Here is a 27473-nt window from a genome sequence, read left to right on the forward strand (position 1 = left end):
ATTTTCCCTTGTTGCTTACGAAGACTTAGCTTTCTTTTAAGGATAATTGAAAGTATAATTTACTATTTTAACAGAAGTAGTAACTTGGTAGCTACTCCTTAAAATTAATATTACATCTTTGCTAACTTTATTTCTGCTAAAAGAAACTTACTTGTGTCTAAAAGATTACAGAACTAAACCAGTGAATTAAACCCGGTATTGTTCATCATTTTTTTGATTAACCTTGTCCTTTTCTGCCTTAGGACATCAGCGCCTTTGAGAACAGAATGTTAATGCTTGATGGGATGCCGGCAGTCAGAGTTAAAACAGAGCTGCTGGAATCTGAGCAAGGGGTAAGCAGTTTCTGTGCAGCCTCACTCTGCAGCACGGTAGTGACCCTTCCCAAGCTTCTCTGTGGTTAGATGTCCCTCCCGTTGTACTGTCATTTTCTTTTCTATGTTTTTCTTCATTTCTACCATTTTGGAGCTTATTTTCTTGGGAGATGTAGTGGTGGGCATCTAGTCTCACCTGCTGGGAGCACAAACCAAAACAAAACTCTGTGGAAGACTTACTGGAATTATCTGTCATAGCTGAGATGCTGTTGGTGTAATTTTATGATTATAAAAAAAGGTGCAGTTTAAAAAAAATGGGAAAAAATAATGGATTACAGTAAAGAGGCCAAATTCTTGTGTCTGAGAAGCCCGTACATATCTTTATGTTCTGCCTTCTTGGAATATTTACCTTACTGTGGTTGTTTCATCCTTTATATGCTTGTCCTACTCCCATTTTCTGTTTGTGCAAACCTGCTCTCTTTCTGGTGAAATACACTTGTTTATCATTATGTTAAGAGGGCTAAAAGCCTCAGATGGTTAAAGCTGGTATCACGTCAACTGCTGAATACAAGACAGAGATCATGAATAGGATTCTGAATTTTTTGCAGAAGAAGGGTTTGGCATTTGAGTGGTAGATTTAGAAAAATGGAAGACTATGTTTTTGGACATATTAAGGGTATTTTCTTACATATGTGGTAATAATTATGTCAGGGATTGTAGATTACTATGAGGGCATCTGTATTTAATGGATTTTGTGTTATCATGAACCTTTATTTCCTTGTGTGCATCTTAAGTTATCCCAAAGAATCCAAGCCACTTTACTGCTCTGAAGACAGATGCCCTCAACAAGCAGAGAGCATAATAAAAGCAGCAGTGCTGTTGCCATGTAGGGATGGCCTTTTGCCTCCTTCTGCTAGTTGGCTTTTTTTCTTCCTGCTATTTTCTCAATTATTTAATTGAGAATTTAAATGATATGGAAGAGAGGGAATTAACTTTCAGGATGACTTAATTTGAAAGACTTGCAAGGAGATATCAGTTACTCAGGATTTTTTTGAGGCTTTAAGTTTGAGAGAAATAAAACTTGACATTTAATGGAGCTCTTGCTCATCTCTGCCTTCTTGAGAGCAAATACCCTCAGAAAATACTGCAATACAAAGTAGTTTGAGGAAACATAAAAGTTGGACTATTGTAGGAGCCACGATGATGAAAAGACGGATCCATTAGAGGTAATTTTTAATACCTTCTGGATGCTTTGCATTATGTCTTTTTATGTAACATAAACCTTTCTCACTATTGTTCAGAAAACAAATGTTTATTGATATTTGCCTTTGTCTAGTTTAAAAGAAATTCTATGCATAATGCATATTGCTGGGTCCTTTATGAAGAATACTTCCTTTAGCAAAGTGTGATTTGATTCTGGAAGACCTATTTGGTGTCTTAGGAACTGGAAGGAAATGAACAATTTATATAGTTTTTTAATTTCCTTAGGGTTTTTTTAATAAAATTTTACAGACTTCTGTGTAAGCAGAAAATGATGTAATTTTTTTTTCTTTTCCAGTGACTGAGCCGTTAGACAAAGAGCTCGGTTTGATTTGGGATTTTATGCACTTTGGTACTAATTAAGTAGTGTCTGGTCAAGAGTCTCTGGCACCTTTATGACTCTTCATTAGGGAACAATCAATAAATACAAAATGAATTCTCCAGTTCACTAACAGAGGAGCTAGCCATTAGGATGGCAATTTTCCAGCAAACAGTTTAAACTCTGAAGAGAAAGGTGGTTGAAACAGATGTTTAGCATGTGCTTCAGAGACTGTTGTGAATATGTAGATGTTGGTAGACATAACAGGGACAAGTGCTTGAAGGATGCGATTACCAAAAACAGCACGTGGAGCTGTTTGAGAAGATGAATATCATAAGTGAAAACCATGGAGTGGGAACTAAAGCGTGATCCCAGGTAGTATGAATTTGAAATTGCGATCTCTGTCTGTGGTGTTACAGTGCCCAAAGTCCCTAGAGTTGCACCTCCATCGTAGTGTATGTTTCTACAGGGAGATGTGATTTCTACTTTGAAAATTTACGAACTAAGACAGCATTTTGAGTCTTCTGAAGGTAGTGGCCAAAGTGTCATCGCTTGGGATGCTGAACACTAGACAAGACTAGACAAACTTTTCCAAAAGCTGTAGGGAGACGGATGGTTTTTTTGCAGTTCCTGTTTGGTATCTGCTATTGGCTCTAGGTTTGCTGCAAGGGCAAAAGTAAGGCATGGTTTAAGGGTTATGAAAAGAAAGTTTAATCTGTGGTTAGGGGATCCTGAAGGCTGTATCAGTTGCAGAGGAGTGAAACTAACACAGTCTGAAGCACCAGTGGTCCTCTACCAGGGTGGTCCTCGACCAGCGTGGTGAGCGCTGAGCGGTCAGAGCAGAGAGCACTGAGTCACTGTGCCTCGCCAATGAGGCTTTGGAGGAGCTGGGATAATATCATCTGTTCTTTTGCCTGAGAAGGGCTATGGGACCACTTTGAATTGTCTCCTCTTTAAGTCTGAGCCCATATTTCAAATAAACATCTTGTTGATTTTAAAACCAATCATGAACCTCCCACAGCTATGCTAGTAGTTACCCGTGCTTGTTGTGAATGCACGCACCTAATTTTTAATCTGAATCAGCATCAGCTTCCTGCCTTTTCCAGTGGCAACAGAAGAATTCCCTCGTGGTGCTCTGTGATGGTCTTGCTTAGCCCTTTTGGGGCCAGGCCACACAATGCGTGGTGAAGCAAGGGGGGTTGCTCCTCAGGTTGCTGTTGCAGTGTGGGAGGCTGCCACATGTGATAGCTAAGCAGCCTGGTCTTGGTGGGTCCTCTGTGTTAATGGTGATAGGTGTTTTTTACAAGGCAATTACTGCAAAACTTTATTGAAGTTAAGATGAAATTAACCGTGGGCTCCAAGGATATGTGCCTACTTCTTGTAGGGATATTGAGTGCTTTCCTGCAGGGCACATGAAGATGTCATCCAGAAAAGGTGCTTTCTCAGTAGCTGTGCCTTGATTAGCTGTCCCTTGTTCATGACCTCCAAGGTGGGATTCACAGAAAGGACCTTGCTGGGGGAATGTGGATGTTGTTTGACCATGTACGCATGCACTGCCATGTGGGATGCCCAGCCAGTCCTCCCCGCTGTCCTGGCTCTTGCTGTGCTGGCCTGATGAGAGAGCAGCCAGTAGAGTTGAGTCTAATCGCACCATGGGCGGTTGTTGCATGGAGCCAAGCGGGTGTGCTTGGAGGGACGGCAGGCTGATGCTGGGTCACATCCCACTCAGGTGCTGGTATGCCTCGTCACCTTCGTGTTCCCAGGGCATCCTGTGCGTTACAGCTGTAGGTGAGGTAAAGGTGCAGAACTTTTCTCGGGAGTTGCTCGGTGCCAGTGCTCCATTTCTGGCAAAGAGTCTGGGCCAGAAGGAACCCCTGTGACTCTGAGTTTGGCTCCAAGACTGCAAGGAGATGAGCGAAATGCGTACACCCCTGCTTCAAATAGGAATTGTCGTAATGATGTTATGTGTACGATTCTGGCCTGGTGGATTACTTCAGCAGATGATATGATCACAGCATTTGAGTCCATTTTTACTCCAAGGTTTCAATTTATTTCATCATTTGATGAGTGTAATGATTAAACATAGTGTGTTTATCCTAGGACTTTGTTACAAGCTTTTTTTTGAAATTCATGTGTCTCCTTACAGTTTGTGAACAGTAACCCATCAACCTATTGACTCGAGCAGTAGAAAATACCACTGCTTAGCAACCTTGGTAAAGTGAACGATGATCACTGCGGTAACTGGACAACAGAAATAAAAAGCTCAGAAAGTGGTAACATTCCCCTTCCTTTTACACCTACTCCACCAAAATGGAAGCACAATAGGAGAAAAAAAACCCAAAGAGATTTTATACAAACAGCACCTGCTTTTAACCTTAAGTTGGTTCTTCACTTACCTTTTGTGGCATATGGCTACAGTGAAATAGGCACCATCTGGCCACGTGCATTTCATTCATCAGAAATTCATCTTCCCTGTGCTGCTCTGAGTAACCTGGTCTTCACCAGGTGTTGTCTCTTGACTACATGTGGTGGTGGTAGGAGTAGAAATCCTCCATGATGTAGATAAGAACCATGACAGAGCAAATCATTGAGCCGAGACTAGCATTTTCTACTGTATTTGGATACTAAGCCAGGCAGTCAATCCATTATATTCCCGTGTTGCTTTTGGTTTTCCTGTTGGAGTCCTCAATCTTTTTGCAGGAGAGGTTAAGTATAACATAAGGTTCTTCTGTACCATCCATGCATAACCTACAGGGTCTTTAACTTTCTTGTTTGGAGATGTTTTGTTTCATGATTTGTCTGTGTCTTGCCCAGTCTTTGGGTGCTCTGTGTCCAAACCAGGGCTGAAACCTCTGAAAAGTTTTTAAGCAGTACTCTTATATAGTATCTCAGTCCTTACACTGCAGAAGCATTACATATCTAGAGCAAGTGAAGGTGGATTTAAAATGCAATACAGCAGAAGGAATAAGCGAACAAATAAAGTGTAGTCAGCTGAAATTTTAGGGTAGCCCTGAGAGAATGAAGCTGTGTGAGCTACACCCACTGCAAACCAGCCCAGTCTCCAGCTGAGGCTGAAAGGAAATTGGAGCCGATTCCTGTGTTTCAGCTATGCCCCACGCACCACCGGTTCCTTTGAGCTTGTGACTAGAGGAGAGGTGGGCAGGGCTCAGGAGCTACAGCCTGCGTCCATGCAGTGAAGACAAACCTCTACCAACCGGGGTTTAAAAGACACCGAGTTCAAGCTAGATGCTTGTGGGAGAATGGGATTTAGGCAGCCCGAAAGGGAGACATGCCTCATGAGATATAGGTTACTGGGCAAATTTGGAACAAAGAAGTATTTACAAGGGAAATGGATTTTCTCTTTGCTTTGGAAAAAGTTAAAACAGTTCTGCTTTGTTTTATCGTTGCCAATTTAGAATAGTTAATGATTTTTAGAAGGCCATCAGCATTAGCAAGAACAGATGCTTATTTTTCCAGTGAACTACTGTCCTTAATTTTGCACAGGAGATTTAATGCAGACTATTGTTTGAGGCTTCAAGAAGACACAGTGCTGCTTTAATGACTTTATCACAAATGAAAAAAAGACATTACATAAAAGATATCGCATTGCCCTTTAACAAGGCTTCGTTATTATCTCCCCTACTGTGGAACAGGAGCTAGCATTGCTAATAAATTGGTAGAATTACTTTAGAAATGTGAATTTGCTTATCATTTAATATCCTCCAGTGACCTACAGCTTTAGATCTTTTGGTCTGCAGTAAAATCTTTGTGCGTCAGTAACCAGCTTCAGAGAAGGACATGAAGAAGGTAGTCCCTCCCCATGTAAGTGAAGGTGGGGTATTTCAGCAGGAAAAAATTACTTATTCTTTGGCTCTGCCAAAAACTATTTTGAAAAGTAATACTCCTCATTGTAAAAATGTACAGAGGCTGGATTAATTTAAACGGTAGTACAGACTGGGCAGTGAATTTATTAGCTGATGGCTACTGTCAAGAAGTGAGGATAGATAGTGTTGACTGGCTTCACTGTGAAGTCTGAAAGTCTTGCTGGTCATTGCAGGATGTGACCCAGTTTCTGAAAACTGGTGAATGTGTCTGACTTGGACACATGAAGTTACACTTTCTCAAGTATTTGCAGAGCCAGGCCATAAGCTTTTGTTAAAAGGAGATATGAAAGTGGGACTTATGTCCCACAATTAATCTTCAACTACAGAGAATAATGAACCTCTAATTTTCATCAGTCTTTTTGTTTCCAGATCTGCAATCTCACCCATTCCTGTGCCTGCATTTTGTCCCCTCAAATCATTACTTGAAGATTATATATCTTATTCTGAATTTACCTCCTAATTCTGCTTGATCTGTCTCTGTTCCCATGCCTTATCATGGCTGAATTATGAAAAGAATGACTAAAATGACAAAACCCTTTAACAAGCCAATATTGTTCTCTGTGTCTTTTGTCTCTAGCCAAATTATCTTGTCATCTTGTGTCTGAAGAATGCCACTGATGCTTATGCTGTTATACACATAAACATTTTCTACCTCAGCCTGGGTAACAGTGACAGAAATCTGGTTTATTTTTAAAGATTTCAAAAAATAACTGCTGAAATTCAGTTGAGAATAGTCTCAACAGCAAATCTTGCTCCGTGACTCTATGGGGAACTGTTTTATGTTGATTCATTCAGCTTATGTACATTCTTTGTACTGTTAGACAAAAGAGCACTTCTAGTATTTGCTGTTGTAATTTAGAAATCTCTGCTTCATTCATTCAAATATATTTTTTTTCTGAATTACTTAATGTTTAGCATGACTGATTTGGGGAAACAAACAGCATATGGACAGTGCACATGTATCAATCTCTTCTGCAAAGAAACTAGCTCGTCTTATTTTCTGTTTTCTTCATCTCGCAATAGATGATACTCGAGTGTTATTGAGGTGTTAGAAACACAGCTGATACAATCATTAGTTGCTTTACGGTGCCATAAATGTATTACATTCTTCAGAAAGAGATCAAGATCTGATCCCAAAGACCAGTAAGGACATAACCTACAGGGCATGATGCAAAGCCATGTGAGATGTACCTAAGGAGATAACAGCTGTATTCCCCGAGCACTGCTGAAGGATATGCTTGCAACCCAGAAGGGTGCACCACAGCTACATCAGCTGGATTAATTGAGCTGAGTGAAGCATCACAAGCTGATAAATACTGTGGGTGCTGTTTCATATTAAGTGGAGGCTCACATGAAGAATAAAAGGTAGCCAACTCCTACAACATTCCTGCTGTATCCATTGCCAGTGACTGAACGACATCAGGGAGAGCTGAGTCAGCCGATCACTGATCCAGGAAAACCCAACCCAACAGGAGAAGGGAATGGCTGTATACCTCCTGCAGTCATGCTGTTAGGAAATCATGGATATCTTCCATCCTATGGAGAGAGGAAGGGTGGAAAGAAGATTGTGGGTGCTGCTTTTGACAAAGGCCTATAGTTAGAGCTGGTTAACTGTATCTGGAACTGTACCCTGAGACACCTTTGCTGCTTCTGGGACCCAAACTTTCTACCTTGGGCATGTCTCTGCCCTGCTGCCTTGCCAAATGCTGAGTATTTATAGTGTTGCACGTGTTCCTTACTCCTTTTGAAGTGAGCCCTCCTATAGAATAGAGAGCTAAGGGGGTTTTGTGCCGTGGTTGTAGGTGTGGTTTATTTATTTGGGATTTTTTTCCCCACTGATCAGACACAAAAGTGCAGTAAAAAGGTAATAGATTTAAGACTAATAGGAAATGCTAACTTAACCAGCTCAGTCAGCACACTCACTGTCACGCTTGCCAGGCAGTCTTTTTGCCAAGTTAACCAAGTTTACAGATAGAAAATGCAGGTGGGGTTGTTAAGATGTATGATGCTGTCTGAAATTCTCACTAAGAGAAGGATCCCAGATCCTCTGAGACTTAATTTACTGACTGCTATCTGCCATTGCTTTCCTTTCCTAGGCACTTAAGTTGGCTGTTACAGAGCATTGCAGGGAAGGTACTCCTTATTCTGTCTGGTATCGTTTGTGGTATGTATGGCAGGAACAGGGAGATTTTCAGTTGTGGGCGAGGACTTCATTGTGCTAGGCACTATACAAATAAAGGGCTGTCGCTGGATATTTCGGTTTAATTAATTAGAAGTTGTGTTTAGACACTCTTTTAATGGGCATCTTCAGATAATAATGATTGCGTGTATTAGGAATATAGTAGCAAGTCTAAAAGGAGTGAAGCAGAGAAAGATCTCTTCTCCAAACAGCTTGTGTTTAGCTAACAGTGCCATGCCAGAAAGAGGTTTCCCATATATATAATGATAGAATAGCAGCAAGAAGATGATTTCACTTACTAAAAAATTAGATTTTATGAGGATGTATTTGGTAGAGGAGAAGGATAATATTTTATCTGCAAGACTGGAAAGAGTTTCAAAGAGAATGTGTGATATTACCCAGAAATTAGCATAACTTAATATTGTTACAGTTCCGTAGAAAAATCATAGTTGCACAATATATCATATGTTAAATACATGAATTGATGACAGTTTTGTGTGCTTATATGGACTGAAAAAATAATGTTGGCTTTGGGAGAAGAAAGTCAACACTTTGATTTGAATGTAATGCTGAAGTGTGTCGTGAGATTATAGTTGGGTTGCCTTCTATCCCCAGTCAATTATTTTGTGAGCTCACCTTGAAGCCAGTCTGCTTTTTTGATGATTTATGACCTCTCAGCTTGCTCTGCTACCAGAGCTTATGATGGGAATCTCATGGAAGATTTATTCGGCTGAGAAACTCTAGCCATAAAGAAAAACAAGCATGGTACATACAAGCTGTATATCTGTTGGTTACTGTCAATTTATAAATCCACTTTTTGGGTTGAAAATTGTGTGTTTTATAGAGATGTGAAAGGTCAACATTTCCTTTACTGCATTAAAAAAATAGTTGAAAATGTTGAAAAAAAAAAAAAAGGTGTAAGAAAAATTTTCAGCCATCCAAATATCTACATTTACATCATTCCCCCGATAACCTTTGTTCCAATGATTCTTGTGTGTGCTCCACATTCTGTTTCGTTTGGGAATCAAATATTCACAGCTTAACTGTAGTTTTGATCTAGTTTGCAATCCTAATTGAGGAACCAATGAGGTACAGATTTTTGCTCTTTGCAAAAGAGCAAAGAGTTTGCAAATCCTGCTGGAAAGTTATTAATGCTGTAGTCAGGGGAGCACAGAGCATGCCATATATCAGCTGGTATACAGCGCTGTAATCTAAAATCCTGTTGCACTTCTGCACTGAATCTCAACACAGGCCTCTGTTGTTTCATGTCACAGCGCACTGCAATTCTGAGATACAATAATGTGAGTTTTAGAATTTGTGCAAAACAATTATTGGCATCTAAAAGGATGTTACTCTTCTGATCTCGTGCCTTACCTGGTAGGGCATCTGAAATTTAATACAGGTTGCAACTGCAGTGAAATTCAACAGGTTCCAAGGGAATGTAGTCCCTCTATTCCTATGGAGAAACCAATGAAGGTGAGCTAGGTAATCCTGCTTTTATTAACAAGAAAGCTACCTTGAATTACCTCACATTTACCTCCATGTGTGATTATGTATATAGATGGATAGTGCAGACCTGCTGATGCACAGTAACTTCTTTATGGTTTAGAGTTCCTTATTTAAAATGTTTTCCATTGAAATGTCTCAGTGAGATAATTGTGAATCACAAAATCTTTAAATTATTTCACTAGGAGAAAAGTTAATCATTACGTTTCATCTTGTTCTACTCACCAGTGAGTTGAATGGATTTTTTTTTTTTTTTTAATGCTCATTAGAGTAGTCTGTTCATTATGATGGCCTGTATTTTGTTCAACAGGGAACGTTGGTATGTTCAGAATGGAAGAGGAATGGAAGTGACTGGGATTTCGTTCTTTCCCTTTGTTTTGGCTCAGGGTGAAGTAAAATCTTTCTATATTCCTGGTTCTTAGCTGGATAATTGCTATACTTTATTTCTTTAAGGACACTGAGATATTTGAAGCGAGAAGTATTGTGTAAGTGTGCTTTGTTATTATATTTTATTATATACTGGCTAGCTTAAGAAAAATAAGCATAAGCCAATATAACTCAATAATTTACAGTATCACAGAACACTTCAGCAGCATGAGACAAGTACCACTATGTTATGATAGTACCAAAATTATTTTAATCTTCGTTGTTTGTTATGAGAAGGGATTACTTCTAGTTTTCTCTTGTTTGTTGATGTTTTCTTAACTCTTCTTTTCTATTTGAGGTTGCCTTATAAGTAGTCTTTTTAATGTATATTTTACTCTTGTTCTGTATCCTGGTGGGAAGTACTGAAAGAGCTGTATATTTTTTAGCATTGTTGGCTTTTTTCCTTATTCCTCCCTGTGGAGATGAGCCCTTACATAAATTACTTTAAGGATCCTATTTTCTTGATTTTTTTTTTTAAATTTTTTTTTTTTTATTCCCTTTCTTCACACCCCTCCCCTCCTTTGTTTCACACTGGAAGGATGAGTATTTAATAAACTGTTATTTAGGGGGCATCCGCTTTCACAGGCATCCTTTTACAAATGTTGTTTTTGCTTGGTTGCATCGCGTAAACGTACTGGAAAACCATAGGAACCACAGGCAAAAAAGCCAACAGCCACGAAAGGCGGTGTTCGTCCTCCCCTGTCCGCGCAGGTCGCTGCCCGTGCTTGCCATTCCCCGAGGTTGGAGCCCAGGTGGACGAGGACGACAAGACCCGTGGCAGCTCGATGTGGGCCACCCCTGCGGCCGAGCCCCAGCTCTTACTGGGGTGGGCCGGGAGCGAGGGGCTGGCCAAGGAGGAGAGGCGTGGGGATGCAACAGAGGGAGGACAGCAGGTCTTCCCAGGCGAGGCTTGTTCACGGGAAGCCTCGTGTCAGATCAGCCTCGCCAGCACTGCCTCCTCCAAATGCCTCCGCTCCCCTTGTTCCCTGGGGGATGCCAGCCATGTGGGTGTCACCTCCATCCTGCCTGCTTAGGCTGCTCCGGCGGCATTTGTAGCCCATTTCCTACTTCCATAGTTTACTCTAGAGATCAATATTGATACCGAGGCACTGACTTTGGCTTTGATCTTCGTCTGTGATGCAGTGTGTGGAGCTTATGTCATAGCGGTAGGTGAGTTACTGGAAATTCCCTAGCAGTTGCATCAGTTTGTCCTTGGAAGATAGCAGCATCACCCTCTCCCATCTGGGTTACAGATATGCTCAGTTATGTTTTTAATACTGTAGGTGCCTTTCCATGACATTTGCCGCTTTCTTTGACAGCTTTTTGCCAGATAGATGGTTTGGATACAGCCTGGTCATATTCTGGCTTGGTAGTTCTCAAGTACTGGGTGTCTGGTGGCCCCAAATGTTTTCTGGTCCCCTTTGCTGGATTTCTCTGGTCATTTTGCTGTTTCAGTACTGAACAGCTGTTTGTGAACAGGAAGGTGTAAACTGATAAAAGACTAGTTGTGGGCTTCTGTTTTGCACTGTGGAACAGGGAGTTGTTGGTGAGGAGGGACAACTGCTGGCTGAGGAAGGAAAGGCAGGATTGGGTACCATTAGCGATGCCAAATGCTTCACCCTGGGTGAATCCACGCCGACTGTTCCCCGTCACCTTCTCCTCCTTCACGGTGCCCAGAATTCCGTTCCCAGAGGACTCGCTCGCTTTTCCATGTGACTTCTCCATGGAGCGAAGGGAGGCTGGCTGGTCTGCAGAGCGCCAGAGCACCCTCCTGGACTTCTCTGAAGAGGACTGCGCCGTTTGCTTTCTTCTAGTCACCGGGGGTCTCCCGTGGTCTCCAGGCCCTCTCAAGCACGGTGGAGAGGGGTGCTGCAAGGACATCGGCCGGCTGTCGCAAGGCCCGTGCCTGCAGGCAGGTGGGTCCCATGGGCTGGTTTGGGTCGAGTCCTCTCGGGTAATCCCTGGGACTCGGTCCTCATTCACAGCTGGCGGTTCCGCTCCTTGAACCTCGTCTGCCTGTGAGAAGGCCGCACAAGCGAAGGCTGATGCAGAAGGCAGCGAGGGAGTTCCTCGGCCTTACGAGTGTTTGCCCATCCCGCTCGGCCTCGGACTCAACGTTTCCCTCGTCCAGACTTTTCCTGCTGATGTGGTGACGAAAGCTCTTGTTGTTGCTTTTGATATTACCGGCAAGTCTGAACTCCGGCTGAGCTTTGGCTTTCCTGACACCAGCCCCGTGTGTCTGCGTGATATTTCTGTGTTCGTACTTTGTAGCCTGTCCCTGCTTGCTCCTCCTGCTATATATATATATACATACTGCCTTTTTGCACTGGAGCTCCATCATGTGTTACACGTCTGCCAAACTGGTCTCCAGATACTTGCTTTTCTGAGTAGTGGGATGCACTAGTCTTGCACTTTGATGTTGTCCTTAAAGATCTTCCAGTTTTCCTGTTCTCTTTGGCCCTTTTAGAGCTACCTCCCATGGGATCTTCCTTAGTTCCCTGAAAACTTCTGCTCTCTAATAGTCAAGGGTCTAGATCGATCTGGACTAGGTCTCTGTTACCGTCTGTCTTTCCTCACTCTCCTCAGGGTCTCAAACTCCGTTACTTAAAGGTCATTACACCAAAGCTACTACTGATTACCACAGCTCCAACCTGTTCAGCCTTCCACACAAACAGTGATCATTTTGGTTTTGTCCATATGGGACTTTATGAGAACACCAGAGTGACCACAGTGGATCATTTGAAAGGTTCTTCTTACCCATAACATGGTAGCTCATAGCATGTGCTTACAGAAAGCGCAAGCAAAAAGCAAGCATACAGTACTGGTACGCTCTCCAGTATCTGCCAGTGTGCAGGCTGGGGACCACGTGAGCAGATCATGACCTTTAGTATTGCAAGTTGTCATTGCTCTTTGAGCTCCACGGAGATTTTCCTGATAACCAGAGGTTGTGGTGTTGGTTTTGACCTGTAAAACCTTAAACTGTCTTGCACCTGCCTGCTGCCATCCTGAGACTACAATGAGAGCCTAAGATTTAATGATAGACATGGCCGTGGCAAAGAGAGCATTTCCTGTGATAGACTTGATTTATTTTCCCATTAGCCATAGCAGAACAGAGTTGTGGATTTTTAGGGAGTCTATGCTATGAAGCTTCTGGGGAGGGCCGAAGCTATGGTGTGGAGAACATTGTGACATGCAGAAGATTTTTTTTGTTCCTTCCTCCTGTGGAAGTAGTAGTAGTGGTATAGGCTGTGGATTTTATGTCAGAACTTTGGTTGGGGAAGTTCCTGTCCACCGTTAACTCTTCTGCAGTTGTGCCAGTTCAGACATGGGCAGGGATGTGTTCTATACCAGGAAAAGAGGGGGAAAAAAAAGCTAAAAATATCTTAAAGAGTTTTTCTCTCGAAATTTAGGTTATTTCACAGATCCAGGTTAGGGTGTAGGTATAAACTGCTTAAAGTGTTAGATCTGCAACATTCTCAGTTCTGTGTGGTCCGCAAGTTAAAACATGCTGTGCAGACGTTGCGTAGAAAACATTATTGATTTTCATGATAGAAAACTTTTAAAATAGCAGATAGAATAGAAGCCAAAACTATTCTGGTTGGCATCTGAATAGTATTTATTTTTACAGACTAAACTAAAAAAATCCAAAGTAGAAAGGTAAGTATTGGTTACCTCTGCTCTTGGAAAACTGTTCATAGTTTGGCTCATTGAAGCTTGAGTTTGTTTCCTTGGTTACTATACATTTTAGTTTTCTTGTATGGATTTAGGCTGAATGACTTGTCTGGAACATGAAATAGACTTAATTTTTTTTTTTCTTGAATAACCATTCGGAGTATTGATGGGATAAAGTGGCAATTTAAGACAGCTGTTTAGCATAAAATAAATACGCATGTTGTTAGTATTGAATACACAAGCATTAATTTATTCCTAGTTTAAAATTCCATAAATAATTCTAGCCTACCCAAGAGTACTCTTTGAGTTTCATCCCACTTTCACTGCCTAGTTTGGGACCTTACTGTTGTCAGAAAAGTATCAAATGTTTATCAAAGGCTGAACAATAAAATAGCTGGCTTATGGAGAAATTTGGTAGCTTTAAACGGATTATGGAGAAACACTTGCAGCTTCCCATGAATTGATATTTACAAGTTCCTGTCTGCAAACCCCAAGTTAAAAAGAAACAAACGGTGCTGAAAATGAAGTAAATCCAAGTCACATATGCAGAGTATGAAATATCTGGTCCACAGTGGAAAGCATGCTGTGGGCCTGTTCTTGAAAGGTACTGAATATTCAGCATCCAGCAGAGAATGTAAATATCTGCTTAGTTTTTAAGAACAGAAGGAGTTCTGTTATTTACTCATGGTACCAACTTGGGGCCAGGGTACCATGCAGGAACCTTAAATGTGTAAAAACTCCTACCGTAATCTCTAGAAGCATTGAGTTGTATAAAAGTCTTTAAAATAATTGGAAGAAATCAACCAGTTTAAGTTTCCTTGCTTTTTAAGGCAGAGTAATGTATTGCATGCCAGGTATGATGCTTGTTCGTCATTTTGTTTTAACTCTACTATTAAACTAATCAATTTCCAATACATCCTACAACAAGAGATGTTTTTGTGAAGAAGTGAATTTTAAATATTCTTTATGGACTAATTTTGTTCATATCAAATGGAGGGATGCTGTGAAGTGTGTATGAGACAGGGTATATTGCTGATTGTGTACCCTGATTTTTTTTTTTAGTATGTTCCTTGATTCCATTCAAATGATTTCTAGAACCATATAATCTCTAAAAAGATACATGGTATTTGTCGTTATGCAGTAGTTAATGGTGAGTGCAGATTACATCAGCAACTGTCGTTGGGGTGCATGCTATGCTAAAATAACTTTCTGTTTAAAAATTTTGCATGTAGTATCATTAGATGGATTTGCCTTACTCATTTTAAAATAAGGGAAAAATCTTTTTCTCTATAACAGTAATTTTTTTCATCTAAAAGATGCATGACAGGTCCATAACTGAGCCCTGACCACTTCTGCATATTTAGGAGTTGCTCTTTACATTAAGTGTGTTTCTGAACTGCAGCTGAGTCCCTAGATCCACTGCAGAATGTGTTCACCAGAGAACAAGAGGACTGTGCAGACCTATGGATGCCACGTGCAATGTAACTAAAAGCCCGTGTGAAGGAGCAGGGCGTGGACAGTAATGGCTTGAAAGGGTGAAGAGGGACCAGGTGATGCTCCAGTCTGGGATCGTTCCTCGAGCAGCTGTGAAAGCCAGATGAGGGTTTCACAAGTCTGTCTTCCCTAGTAACTCTTTTGTGTCTCCCCTTTAAATCACTGACAAGTGTACTTACTTTTTGTCTTCCTTGTCTCATGTGAAAACGCTGAGGAGAACTTCTAACACTGACGTTTCTTACCAATATGTATTTCTAAACCCTGATTTGCCAGGTGTCCTGGAAGTTGGACATGTGCTATTTGCACTTGGTCTGTCACTCTGTAAAACCTCCTGACTTCAGAAAAGGAGGAAAAAAAAAAGTCAGTGAAGCTTTGGCTGAAATTATTAATTTTTGTCTTGCTTGTGCATTGCAGGAGAAGTTAGCAGTGCAAGGCAGTTGCATTGCTTTACCTCCAGTGCCCTTAAAGCAGTGCTCAGCTTGGACTGTGAGCTGTCTTCAGAGCGGTACTCCCATGCTCAGGGTTTGTGCACTTTGGGTATGAGCCAACTCTGGGGTCGGAAGCAGCCAAATGGGGTTAGTAGGGAGTATCTCTGGGTAAACTGGCCCCCGCGGAGTTCGGTGCTGCTGCAGCTAGGCTGCTGCTGGCCCCTGGCATGGGCAGGTAGCTCTGGTGTGCGCTGCCATGGCCCTGCCCCTGTGCGGGTGGCTTGTGCTCCTCTGCTGCCTTCTCTCAATCCCCTGCTACTTCTGTTGCTTCGCTTGCAGGCACGCAAACCTCAGGGCAGCAGCTAACAAGATTCTTCCACCTGTCTGTGCTGATGTCTTAAGTGATGACCTCTGATTTTTCTGGCAGGGTAAGGCATTAGTTTAGCAAACTGGCCAAACACAAGAGTGTGGTGGTTTCTCTAGACTTCTGCTACTGGACGGGCAAGATGAGTGCTCACCAGTCTTAACAAGATTTAGTACTCTTTGTAGTAATAATCTTACCATTAGTTGTAGTGGAGGCTAGGTCAGGCATTGGAAGAGGTTGTCCCATTCCTTTGCTCTTCCCACCCCCTCCCTTCCCTGACTCCTCAACTGCTGTCCCTGAGTTGACGCTGGTACCTGTGGGATCACTTGGTGAGCTGGTTCAGCTTGCCAGTCTGGCATAAAAGTAGCCTGGGGAAAAAAAAATGGCAATAATTTTGGCTTTCTGAGGAGTCAGTCAAATGCCAAAACAGACTTGAAGCAGAAGGGGTGTTCAGGGAAGGGGAGGCGCGTCAATAAATGCTTGGATATGTGCTACCCTAACTCATGTGTCATGCTTTTAGTCATGCCACGTGGATGAAACATGCGGTTTAGGCTTCGCCACGCAGTTTGCAGGTGCTAAACGACTGAACAAGGCAGGCATCTTGACTCCGACAAAGGACAGCAAAGTGACATTATGTGAAAGAACAGAGCTGCATGACAGCACAGCCTGCCCTGGTTAGGATGATACAGGGATTTCCCTACAACCCTATTTTTCTGACGGAATGTGCTGCTGGGGGGTTTTGATCTGTTTTTAAAGCTGTTTTTCTGAGTGTGAGGGATCGCACATGCAAAAGAATGGCAGTTTTCAAACATGGTGGAGGGCTACGTCTGAGGCTTATCCTTTATAACACCTCTGTGTAGCCTGTGCTGTTTCTGGTAATGGAGTACATCAACCTTTTGAGCCACACAAGGACTTACGGGATCAAGGCCTTTCTTTATTAACGTGATGTATCTGCATGCTAGAAATCTTGAGAGCATGTCGGGGGGGGGGGGGGGCAAGAAAAAGAGTGGAATGGCACAGATCTGTTAAGATTTATTGCATCATTATCTCACATGAAACAGTAAGATTGTCCTGGCATGACTGAGCAAAAACAATGGTGTGAGAGAATCATTTATTTTGACGCCCTGCTGATTGCCTCTGGACATTTCTGGAAGCCAAGGTATCCTCAGCAGCGAGGTCTTCTGTTTCACATAGTTTCAAAGATAGTAATTTCAAGGAGGGAAGCTTGATCTACATCATGTTTTCATTCTTCACTATATTCCGAAGATGGGATGTGTTCATCTGTGAGACTCTTAAGTGGGAACAGTTTCTCCTCCTGGCTTCTGTTTGCTCCTATAAAACCTGACAGAAAAGCCCCTGAGCAGATGACTAGCAAGTTTACACTGAAAAAACATAAAGACCGATCCCTTTCCTTACAGACCTGGAGGAAAAACAAACTCCGCATGATATGTTCTCTCTCTTCTGAGTGTAACGAACCAGCAGTTACTTCTGTCTGCAGGAACAACAGGAGACTACACAGCTCAAGCTCAAGATACAACCCATGACATAATTCTGTTTGGTCTATGGTCATAGGATTATTTTTTGGGGAGCATTATTAATGAGTAATAATACAATGTTAATACAATCTTAATATGTATCCTGAGAAAGGAACTTCAAGTGAATAAGCTCCCCATTTTTCTACGAGAAGCTTCATAACCTGGAAGTGATGCGCCAAACATGAAATTATGATGTTTTAACTTGGATAGAGCCCAGTGCTAGTAGAATGGCTTAAAAATGAAGGTCATTGGCTAATAGCAGGAGTTACTTGATCAGATCAGCTTTTAAAAAATCAGTGATCAGTACAGATAATACTATTATTGGTTAGACATTGTTACTCTTTTATACAGCATAAAGGTTTTGAAGTATTTGCAGCATCCAGGGTTTTCAGTATGAGCTTCAGTGTGCATAAGACTGTTCCCATTATGCATTTCTTTTTCTCAGTATTTTGTTTATCTGTAGCACATTGGTGTTATTTCTGTAGATATTTCTTATAATTCACTTATCAATTTGCTCTAGGCAAAAGTGCCTAAACTGAAGGTTTCAAAAAAAATCCTCTTCATATGAGATACAGATAAATGTATTCATTATGGTCCAGCTTCAGTTAAAGGCTCAGTCTAATTTTGAATTCAGAGTGTGTCTCCCAAGTAAATCATTTAGTTCATTGCTACCCACCACTTCAAGCCTGACCTTGAGGAAGTAAAAGAACTTCTCATCATTATCATAAGCTTGGGGGTGGGGGATAGAAAAAAGAAGGTTGGGCTCTGCTGGGCCAAGGAAAGCACTCTTGTCACGAATGCCCTGAACATCTTAATCTGGTCAGATTTTAGCTGGAGAACCTTATCTGAGTTGAGTTGTCAGGGAAGAATGTATGGAGGAGAGTTTATCTGGACTAACCAGCCTCTAAGTCAGTAAAGAATTCATAGATGGAAAACAACTGCTTCCATTGCGCCCTGATAAGAACAAGAAGTCTGTGCCTTTTGCAAAACACAGGTATTTGTTTTGTTGCTCTTTTTGGGGGGTGAAATGAATGGTGCACTAGATGATGTTCAAATAAACTTTGTGTCCCTAATAGGAAGAACTAGCTTTACATCTAATATGTGTGGTCTTATCTTTACCATGTTGTACTGACCCCTGTGTCATGTTTCCTCAGTCTAAAAATGTGCTCAAAATGTAACCATCAACCCTGTGTATTTCACTACGCTTCTTAAATCCAAGTGCAGCTCTTGTCTTTTAATACTTCAGCCCCAGACTAAATGTTCTGTAGATCTGTTACCCTGGTTGATGGCTTGGGTAACTTCAACAGCAAGCTATCGGATAGCCCCATTGGGTGGCTGTGGGGCAAATGGTGAGACTGAGGGAGTACCTTGGTCTCCAAAATTGCTGCGTGGTAACTGCTGAACACTCGGCCACTGGAAGAGCCTCACCTTCAGCCTGTGGAAGCTGAGTGGTCTGAGCCCTGCCCTTGCACTGCTGGAAGCTCAGGGTAACTGGGGAAAAATACAAACCTGTATTGAAGGAAGAAACTGTTCCTTCATCTCATACTTCATTTATCACACCATCTCTTTCATGGTTTTTTTACTGGGAACATGACAGCATAGATGCTTCACAACCTATTCCTTAGATGTTGTCCAAATGGCATTTGAGTATGCAGCATGACATTTTGAGTGGTAATATCCACAAAGGAGCTAAGTTGACACTTAACAAAAACACAACGTAAAACCTTTGTGATGTGGGCATGTGGTGAAACATACTGTGCATTAAAGCAGTCTATGGTTTAAGTCTGGTTGTGTGGCATGAGGTGATAGCGGTAGCAGGCTGATTTATTCAGAACCACTGTAACCACCATGGTGAGTCAAGCCAAAGGTCCATTTGGCCACACACTCCAGCACGGTCTCCAACAGGTGAGGAAAACAGGGAAGATGAAAAAGGTCAATGTTGTGTGATCCTTCCTTGGACATAACTTCGATCAGTTAGCAGTTTTTAGGTGATTTTAAGCCCATTGCTATACTTGGACCATTGTGCTTAATAGCAACTAATGAACTCTTCCCAGTGAAACTGTTTAATCCATCTTTTAATTCATTTATGCTTCTGATCTCCAGAATACCTGTGGCAATGTGGTGGAAAATGTAGGTGTTACATGAAAGTCTACTTATTTTCCATTATTTTATAGCTGTTGTCTGCCAATTACTCTTGTTCTTAAGTTGTGAGGAACAGTTTCTATGTCAATCAGGATTTTGATGTTTATCATAGGACTTCAGTCGTCATTTTCCAAAACCGAAGTGTGTTATCTGCTTTATATATCCTTGAATATTCATTCCTCAGATCATCCTTGTAGCTTTTTTTTTTCTATTTTTTTCAGTGCTAACATACTTTTTTAAATAACAGATGAGGAATTCTTCTTCAGTAAGTTAGGTATTTAAATGTTAAATAACAGTGTCAGAGCTAATCATCCTTAGTCTCTAGGACAGGTAAGACAAATTATCCTCCGGCCCCATGATTTTTCTCCACTGGGTAGAATGGGTGCATGGATGACCAGCACAGATGAAGGTGTCAGATATCCATCTGAAGCTAGAGGAGGTGAGCCCTATGCGGGGATCCAGAGCTATATGGTACATATTGGATTTGTTCAGTTGTGCGGTGGTGTTTTCCATTTTGCTCCCTCCCTGCATATTCCTCGTGTGTGATAACATGCCCAAACATGGTTGAGCTGATGTTCTCAGACAAGTGTTCACAGTAGCTTCAAAGTCTTGAGACATTTGTGTTGTCATTCATTATATATGTAAGATACAGATTTACAATGAGTTTTCATGCTTTAGGTTGTGGTTGGCCTTAAACAAAAATGTTACCTAACACCACCCCCCTGGCCAGCCCCTACCCAAAACAGGAAGGTGATTTAATCAAAGTCCTCAATGTAAGTGAAATTAATTCTTGAAAGGTCTTTACCGCCTTGCCCAAGTCTATCTTTCATGCAGCATTTAAAGGAATGTGTTACACATCTTACTCCATAACCTGGCATCTTTAAGGAAATGTCTTGTTTCCCAAGAGAACTAGTGTAATATAACCCCTTACCACCAGAACAGCTACATTTATATGTGCAGCCAGTTTACAGGTCGTCATTGTATACGCACAGTAAGGGTTAATTTTCCTACGTGCATTACTTGTTATTGCTTTGTCATTCAGTATCGCAAGTTTGTTCTGCAAGTCTTCGTAGATGGACACCTGATATAACAAATATAAGAAAAGTCTCTGAAATGTGACTTAAAAAGCATAAGTGCCATATGTTAAGTGTTCTTTAAAGGCCCAAGAATACCGCATATTAAATAACATGACCTTTTGTTGGAATCTCTTGATTTAATTAGCATCGGCCTTCTCACTTATGTAACTGCTGTATGTCAAGTGGCAAGTTCTTTCTTGGCACTGCTCTGCTGGCTGCAAAGTCCTCTTGCCTAGGAAATGGCACTCTGTGCATGTTGTGCTTTGGCTACTACCTACTTCCACTTTTTCATTGATTCACGGTTTAATTAGAGGGAAAGTATATTTTTTAAAAATTTTCTATGTCTACTTTGAAATGTAAAAAAATCTCAGAAATCACAGGATTTTATATGGAATGTTTTGTATGGAATGTTTATATGTATGTTTTATATATGGAAAGTGCTAGTGGGATTATTGGTTATTTCTTTAAATAGGTGCATTGTTCTTGGCAAATGCATTGTTTGCGAAGCCAGTAATGCTACCAGAGATCATTTGCTGCACAGGTAAATGCTGCTAGATTGTTTGTTGTTACCTTATTGTTCTTAATTTGAACTGTATTGAAGTTAGGATCTGCCAGAGATCTTTGTTTTTCCTCTTAATTAAAAAATAATACTGCTTTTTCTGATCTGCTTATTGTGCCTGCTGTTCATCAGGGATCGTTTATATGTAATGCAGCTTAAATTAAGCCTTGTGATTGACTTTCCACTGTTACTCAGCTGTTTGTCTTTAACTTCTTCAGCTTCTGAAGTGTAGAGGGGAGGATGCTCGGTGCCTATCTCCATCGTCCTCCTTTTCTTCCACCCGCAGTTTATCATTGGCATTATTGCCCCATCTGCTTTGGGTCCATTTAGTTTGATGGGTGTGTTTTTCACATCCACAGAGCCTCACCCCTGTGGCACTTTTCATGGGGGCGGAAATTGTAGAGAGGAAGGCTGGGAGGGCACATAGCACAGATCTCCTGCGCCCTGCTGGGAGCAGAAGCGGAGTTCACGGAGGTGCAGAGTCCTCTGCACTGCAGGGTCTCAGCTTCCCACTGTGTTGAGGCCTGGCTGGTGGGTCTGTACAGCAGTGGGGAATTCAGTAAACCTTGAACTCAGGTTTTGTCTTCTATGAGATGGATGAGAAAGCTTTAATATTACTTCAGGTGGCTGAGTGGCATCTTCCAAACGAAACACAGCATTGAGCAGTCATCAGTGACAGCAGCGTAACAAGTACGACCTGTTGTCTCATTCACTGATGGCCGTTTATCATGAGCGCTGAACGATTGGAGAGCTTTGCACAAATGGTAGCATGCAATCATGTAAATTAAACACACGAGAAAACATTTTAGGGACAGTGGCACAACAGAGTCGTCTGTGCGTGGTCGCGCTGATCCCAGATTACTGACAGAAGAAGGCACCACTGAACGTGAGTTGATTATACAGGACTCTGACCGCTTGGACAGGTGTCAGTGTCCCTTTTGCGTTGTCCTCAGACCCCCACTTCATTTCATTGTCACTGTTGCATGGCGTAAGCCAGTAGTGCTGCCAGCACGCAGCATCCTCCCACCTTGTCTTCTTGGCCACACGTGGTTGACCCCAAGCTCCTTCCCCATCGCCAACAGAAGCGTTTCTAGTGCGTCGGGTTGAGGAACGGATATACGGTAATAATGAATCGTTTTTGGGGAGGAAGAGATTATTTTCAACCTGCCAGTTCCCTGGTGCTGCTGTGTGAGTCCATATGGCAGCATGAGGGGGGAGGCAAGTTGGGGGCAGCAGGGAGGTGGGATTGCTGCTTCTCGTGACATCAGGGTTTAATGTCACTTTACACTGACCTTGGGATGGTGGTGTAGCGCAAATGCTGCTCTCGGTTAGAAAGACCAAGGTGACAAGTTAATTTCTTAGCTGTGGTGCTGCCTCTTTGGTACTGGTCGTAGCTAGGCCACTTGTCGTTATTATATGAAGATTTTCAGCCTGAAGGCCTGTTCTCAAGTATTTATAATTTTACAGTTTGCATGAAACCACATCCCTGTGCTTATTAAAAGAGTAAGCTTTTTCATTGGAGGGAATGAGATCAAGCAGAAACAAAATAAAGATTGAAAGAAAGATGCAAGGAAGAAGAGGGAAAGCTCGGCTCTTATTATGAAAATAGATGTTTTTAATTGTTGACTGAAATTAATGTTATTTCTGAGCAACAGTCGCAGATTTTCTGGGGTCTATGGATGGATTTCTGTGAATTTTGAGTGACCAGTTCAAAAATAAATCCTAAATTGCTGTTCACACTCTGGACAGCCTGATAGAAATCTTTTTTTTTTAATTTTTTTTTATTTTGCAGTTTTAAGGTATTACAATTTATAGGAAAAAAACTTTTACAGAAAATAATTTTGTTATGATTTTCTTTATCTGAGAAACTCACTTAACAGCCTTTTCACTAGCAGATGCAATTCATACTAGGTAAGCACCAGCAGCCTTAGCTTTGTATTTCCTGGCATTCTCTTTAAGCCTATTTTTTGTGGGTTTCAAATTATGTCATTTGGTTCCTGCTTAAGAGGTTGCCTGTGCTTCTTTGGACAGCAATCTTAATGATCGTCTTCAAAAGTCTATTATCAAATACTTGTTGAAAAAATTTAGTGTCGCAATTCAAGCTGGTAGGGAAAACTTCTGATTGATTTTCTGTTTAAAAGTTATTGACGGTTTGAAATACCGTCAGAGTAAGGAACATTTTCAATTATGTCCTATTTAATTTTAGAGAAGCAGTCAAAATGTCATAGTTAATGATGAAAAATCTAATTTTCAAGCTTGGATCCCTCACTCTTCTCGAGACCAATGGTTCATATCTTAGCAGAGGTTAATTTCTTTCTTCATTTATATGAAATAAGTAAATCGAATACCATGCACTTGGCTGTGTGGGTGTGTTTTGGATGAGATCTCAAAAACTGAGATCCTGTTTATTCTGTGTGGGTGTTAAAGATCTTACTGTTATGCTATATGGTGTTTGCAAGTTGCTTAATACTTTCTACCCTTCGAGATGACTATATTTCAGCAGTGTTATGTGTACATAGTTGCAAAATGTTTTGAGGTCGTTCAAAGCAAAAGGACCTCCATGTGAAGAGTGTCTGTTACACACATTTATTGTGCCTATTGGTGTAGCATTGTACACCATTTGTTATTGTTGTTCATTGTGTTCATGATTATTATTGCATTAATCAGTCTCAAAAAGTAATCATCTATTTAATATTTTGAGCTGGCACAACTTAAGTTTCATCCAAACTTTTACAATGATATGAAAAAATTTAGTCATGAATTGCTCACTAGCCTTCAGAAAGTGCAGCGGTGGTTGTAGGGCTCGATTCCTTGCTGGGAGCCCTGATTTACCCCAGTTACTGGTGGAAGGTGAAAATATTGAGGACCTCATGCAATAAAATCCATGCAACATCAGGCAAGTATTCAGTTTGCCTGGAAGTCCAGGAACTTACCCTTTTCTGTAGAATTTGTGACTCCTTGTTCTTTTGAATCCCTCGAAGTCAGATGTAATATCATTTATAATAATACGATTGGGGTGAGTTAGTCCATAATTTGTACTAATACCCAAAGAAAAGCAGAAGAATAGGTTAATATGGAGGTAACGTGTGGAGCTAAAGACAGCTTGGCCTGAAGATATTTCCATGGCAACAGAAAGGTCCCTACAGATGTCTTCCTGCTAAACTTGATGCTGTTTATTAAAGGCTGTCTGTAGTACAATCTGTAATTATCATTAGGTAAAGAAAGGTTGTGAACGTGGGTGGACTGCTTGGCTGATGCTGTCTGATTTGTTTAGTGCAGCTTTGAAATACAGTTGCAAAAGAATATTAAAAACCTGAGATCATTTAGCAGTTTCTCTGCAGGTAAGCTGAGACTTAATTCGAGACTGTTGGTTAATAAGAGTGAAGTAGCTGAAAAACAGTAGGGGGGGGAGAGGGAGAAATGTTTTCAAACTCTTTCGGCATGATGACTATTAAAAGGACATCAAAAGCATGCTGGACAAATTAAAAAATGCAGAGCTACAGATAGTATGGGAGGTAATGCACAATAAAATAAGGTTTTGTAAGTAGTAAAAAGCTCCTGTAAGTAGAAGGGGACAAAGGAAGCTTCAAGACTGTTATCTAAAGGAGAAGATGAGAAAATAATGGATGACAGAAGAAGTTGGAGTACGGATTGACCTTTCCTGCTTCTGTCTTTACAAAGAAGGTTAATTGGGATCAGCTGCTTAGCACAGTTGAAGCTAATAGAAAGGTGGTAGGAACACAGGGCAGAAAAAGGAAAGAACAGGTTAAAGAATGCTTTAATGAGTTAGATGCATTCAGGTTTGTAAGCTTAGGGTGGAGTTTATTCTGGTCTACCCAAGCAACTAATTGAAGCAATTTGGAATCCATGAGTGATTACCATGTAAAAACTGTAAAGGACAGGTGAGATCCCGTAAGAGGGCACATAGAGAGTATGTTCTTAAAACAGAGAAAGAAGGAAGATCTTGGAATTGCAAACCAGTCAACCAAATTTGCTACCGTGAAATATGCTCAAATGCATAGCTCTTCAAAAGCAAGTGGCCATGAATAAGTGTAAGCTGGAACTTTTAAGACAGTTTTGTAATAAAGTACATACATTTTAAGCCTCCTAGTTACAATACTGAGGACAAAACCACATGTAATGATGGACTATAGTGCTTGTGAAGTGGATTTTATGAAATAATTGCTTGAGATAGTGATTTTGGTGACACTGAAGCTCAGCTGGGATGTTCCTTCTTGACTTCAGTAAGGCTTTGGTTAGAGTCCTATATGACATCCCAGAAACAATCTGGAGATTTACAGTGTATGTAAGATGATTACTATGTAGATGACTGCAAACATACAGAAGCACGCTGTGTGGATGACCACAAGCACACAGAGTAAATGGTGATGGTAGGCCATCTGGCAGAAGGGTACATCTAGAGGGGTTATCAACTTGTGGTTGGTAGGATGCAGTTTAACAGAACCACAGGATCACAGGGTGGCAGGGGCAGGCAGGTGTTTCTGGAGATCATCTGGTCCAACCCCCTGGTCAAGCAGGACCACCCAGAGCAGGTTGCTCAAGGCTGTATCCAGTCCATGTTTGCATTTCTCCAAGGATGGAGGCTCCACAACCTCTCAGCAACTTGTTCCAGTGCTTGACCATCCTCATGGTACAAAAGTTTTTCTCTTATGTATAAATTGAATTTTCTGTATTTCAGTTTGTACCACTGCTTCTTGTCTGTTCACTGGGCACCACTGAGAAGGGTCTGGCTCCATCTTCTCTAGTCCCTCCCAACAGGTGTTTATTTTATTATTAATTATTAAACATTAGTAGTTTAATTACAATAGTAATTATTAAACATTGATAAGATCCCCCTAAACCCCTCTGTTCTTGTGGCTAAACAAAGCCTGTGCACTTCAAGCTGGACTGCAAGCACTATAGAAGATCAAACTAAAATCAGTAAACTGGAGGTGAGATCCAGAATCATTAAGAGGAATTTCAATACAGAAAAGTAACAATTTTAGAATGGAAAATAAAGTTAATAAAAGCATAGCATGAAATAACTGGATAGAAGAAGCATTGATGGATAAACATTTGTTTAGTCTAGAAAGGAGAAAAAAGGATAGCATTCAAATTTTTGAAAAGGTTGTTTATAGGCAGCACAATAAACATTTGTTCTTCATATTCACAGAGGCTATGATGATAAGGTTTTGTTTTCCAAGGAAAAACCATGCAACTTCAACAGTAGCTAAGCACTCTTAACAGACCACCTCCCGAGGTTGTAAAACCCTAGTTCTTAAAGTTCTAACAATAAACTGAACAAACCTTTCTAAATCTGATCCAGTTCAATCTTTAGGACAACAAAATTAATTAGTTTCTACCTTAATATCACGTGCAGCCTTACATTTCTGTGTCGCTGTGATCTTCTGCAAAGGGATTTTTCTTTTTTGCAGGGGACGGGGTGTCCTTTGAATATGTTTCAGGATGTAGTCTGTCATCGTTACCCTAGAATATGTTTCTTTAATGTTTTACCTGGTTTTCAGTTAAGAACTGAAGCACATGTGAAAACCTGAATCAGCTGGCAGAGTTAGGGTGATCCTATAACTCCCCGTAGTGTGCGCACGTCTGATTAGGGGCCAACTCTGTCATTACTAGAGGAAAAAATTGAGCAGCAGTCCATTTTACAGTGTTAATAAATTATGCCCTCATGAGTTTTGCTCACTTGCTTGCCTGGAACTGACATTTTAAATTGTAGCTCAGTCAGAAGATGTTAGTTGATATTCATAGTAATGTTCACGTTGGCATTTGAAATGTAGTGATTTCGGCAGCTAAGTAAACAGCGAGTAAGGGGGGAGGAGAAGTGTAGCAAATAGATTTGTGAAATAATTTTTTGATAATATCTTGCATGAATAATATGGTACAGTGCTCTTCTGTTAATATTGGTAGTAAGGCATTTTGCATTTTACTCTGTGGTGCATGATCTCAGCTGAGACAGGAAAAAGAATACATGGGCCCAATAATAGAAAATCTGGTAAAAACAGAAGGACATCTTGTGTGCCTCAAGACAAGAGCAAACCAACCTTTGATTTATTGCTAGCATGTCTCTGCAGAACTTTGCCAATCCCTCCTCAATGTCTGAAACTTGACAAAAATTAAAAAGCGGTGTTGACTGCTACTACAGCATTTTATGTAAATCAAAAAGATGTAGAAGTCAGATAGAAGCTACATACAGTTGAGCAAATACTTTTGCTTTCACTTTTTTTTGGTCATCATTTTAGCATCTCCTGGAGAAGACCTTTTTATTGTTTATAAAGTTAATGCCTAATTATATCTGGG

General features: G+C 41.0%; 1 protein-coding gene across 7 annotated transcripts in view; it reads left to right on the plus strand.

The window, feature by feature from the left end:
• The window catches only part of KLF12 (KLF transcription factor 12), a 249059-nt gene that overhangs the window by 96596 nt on the left and 124990 nt on the right, over window positions 1-27473 (plus strand). For 5 of the 7 annotated variants that reach the window (XM_075046072.1, XM_075046076.1, XM_075046073.1 and 2 more), the window contains exon 3: window positions 243-332. The exons of the other annotated variants lie outside the window; for them this stretch is intronic. In XM_075046072.1, coding sequence (XP_074902173.1) covers window positions 243-332 — 90 coding nt within the window. The remainder of the gene's footprint in view (window positions 1-242; window positions 333-27473) is intronic. 7 annotated transcript variants of the gene reach the window in all.

This window comes from Buteo buteo, chromosome 14 (assembly GCF_964188355.1).
Source record: "Buteo buteo chromosome 14, bButBut1.hap1.1, whole genome shotgun sequence".
Classification (NCBI taxonomy): domain Eukaryota; kingdom Metazoa; phylum Chordata; class Aves; order Accipitriformes; family Accipitridae; genus Buteo; species Buteo buteo.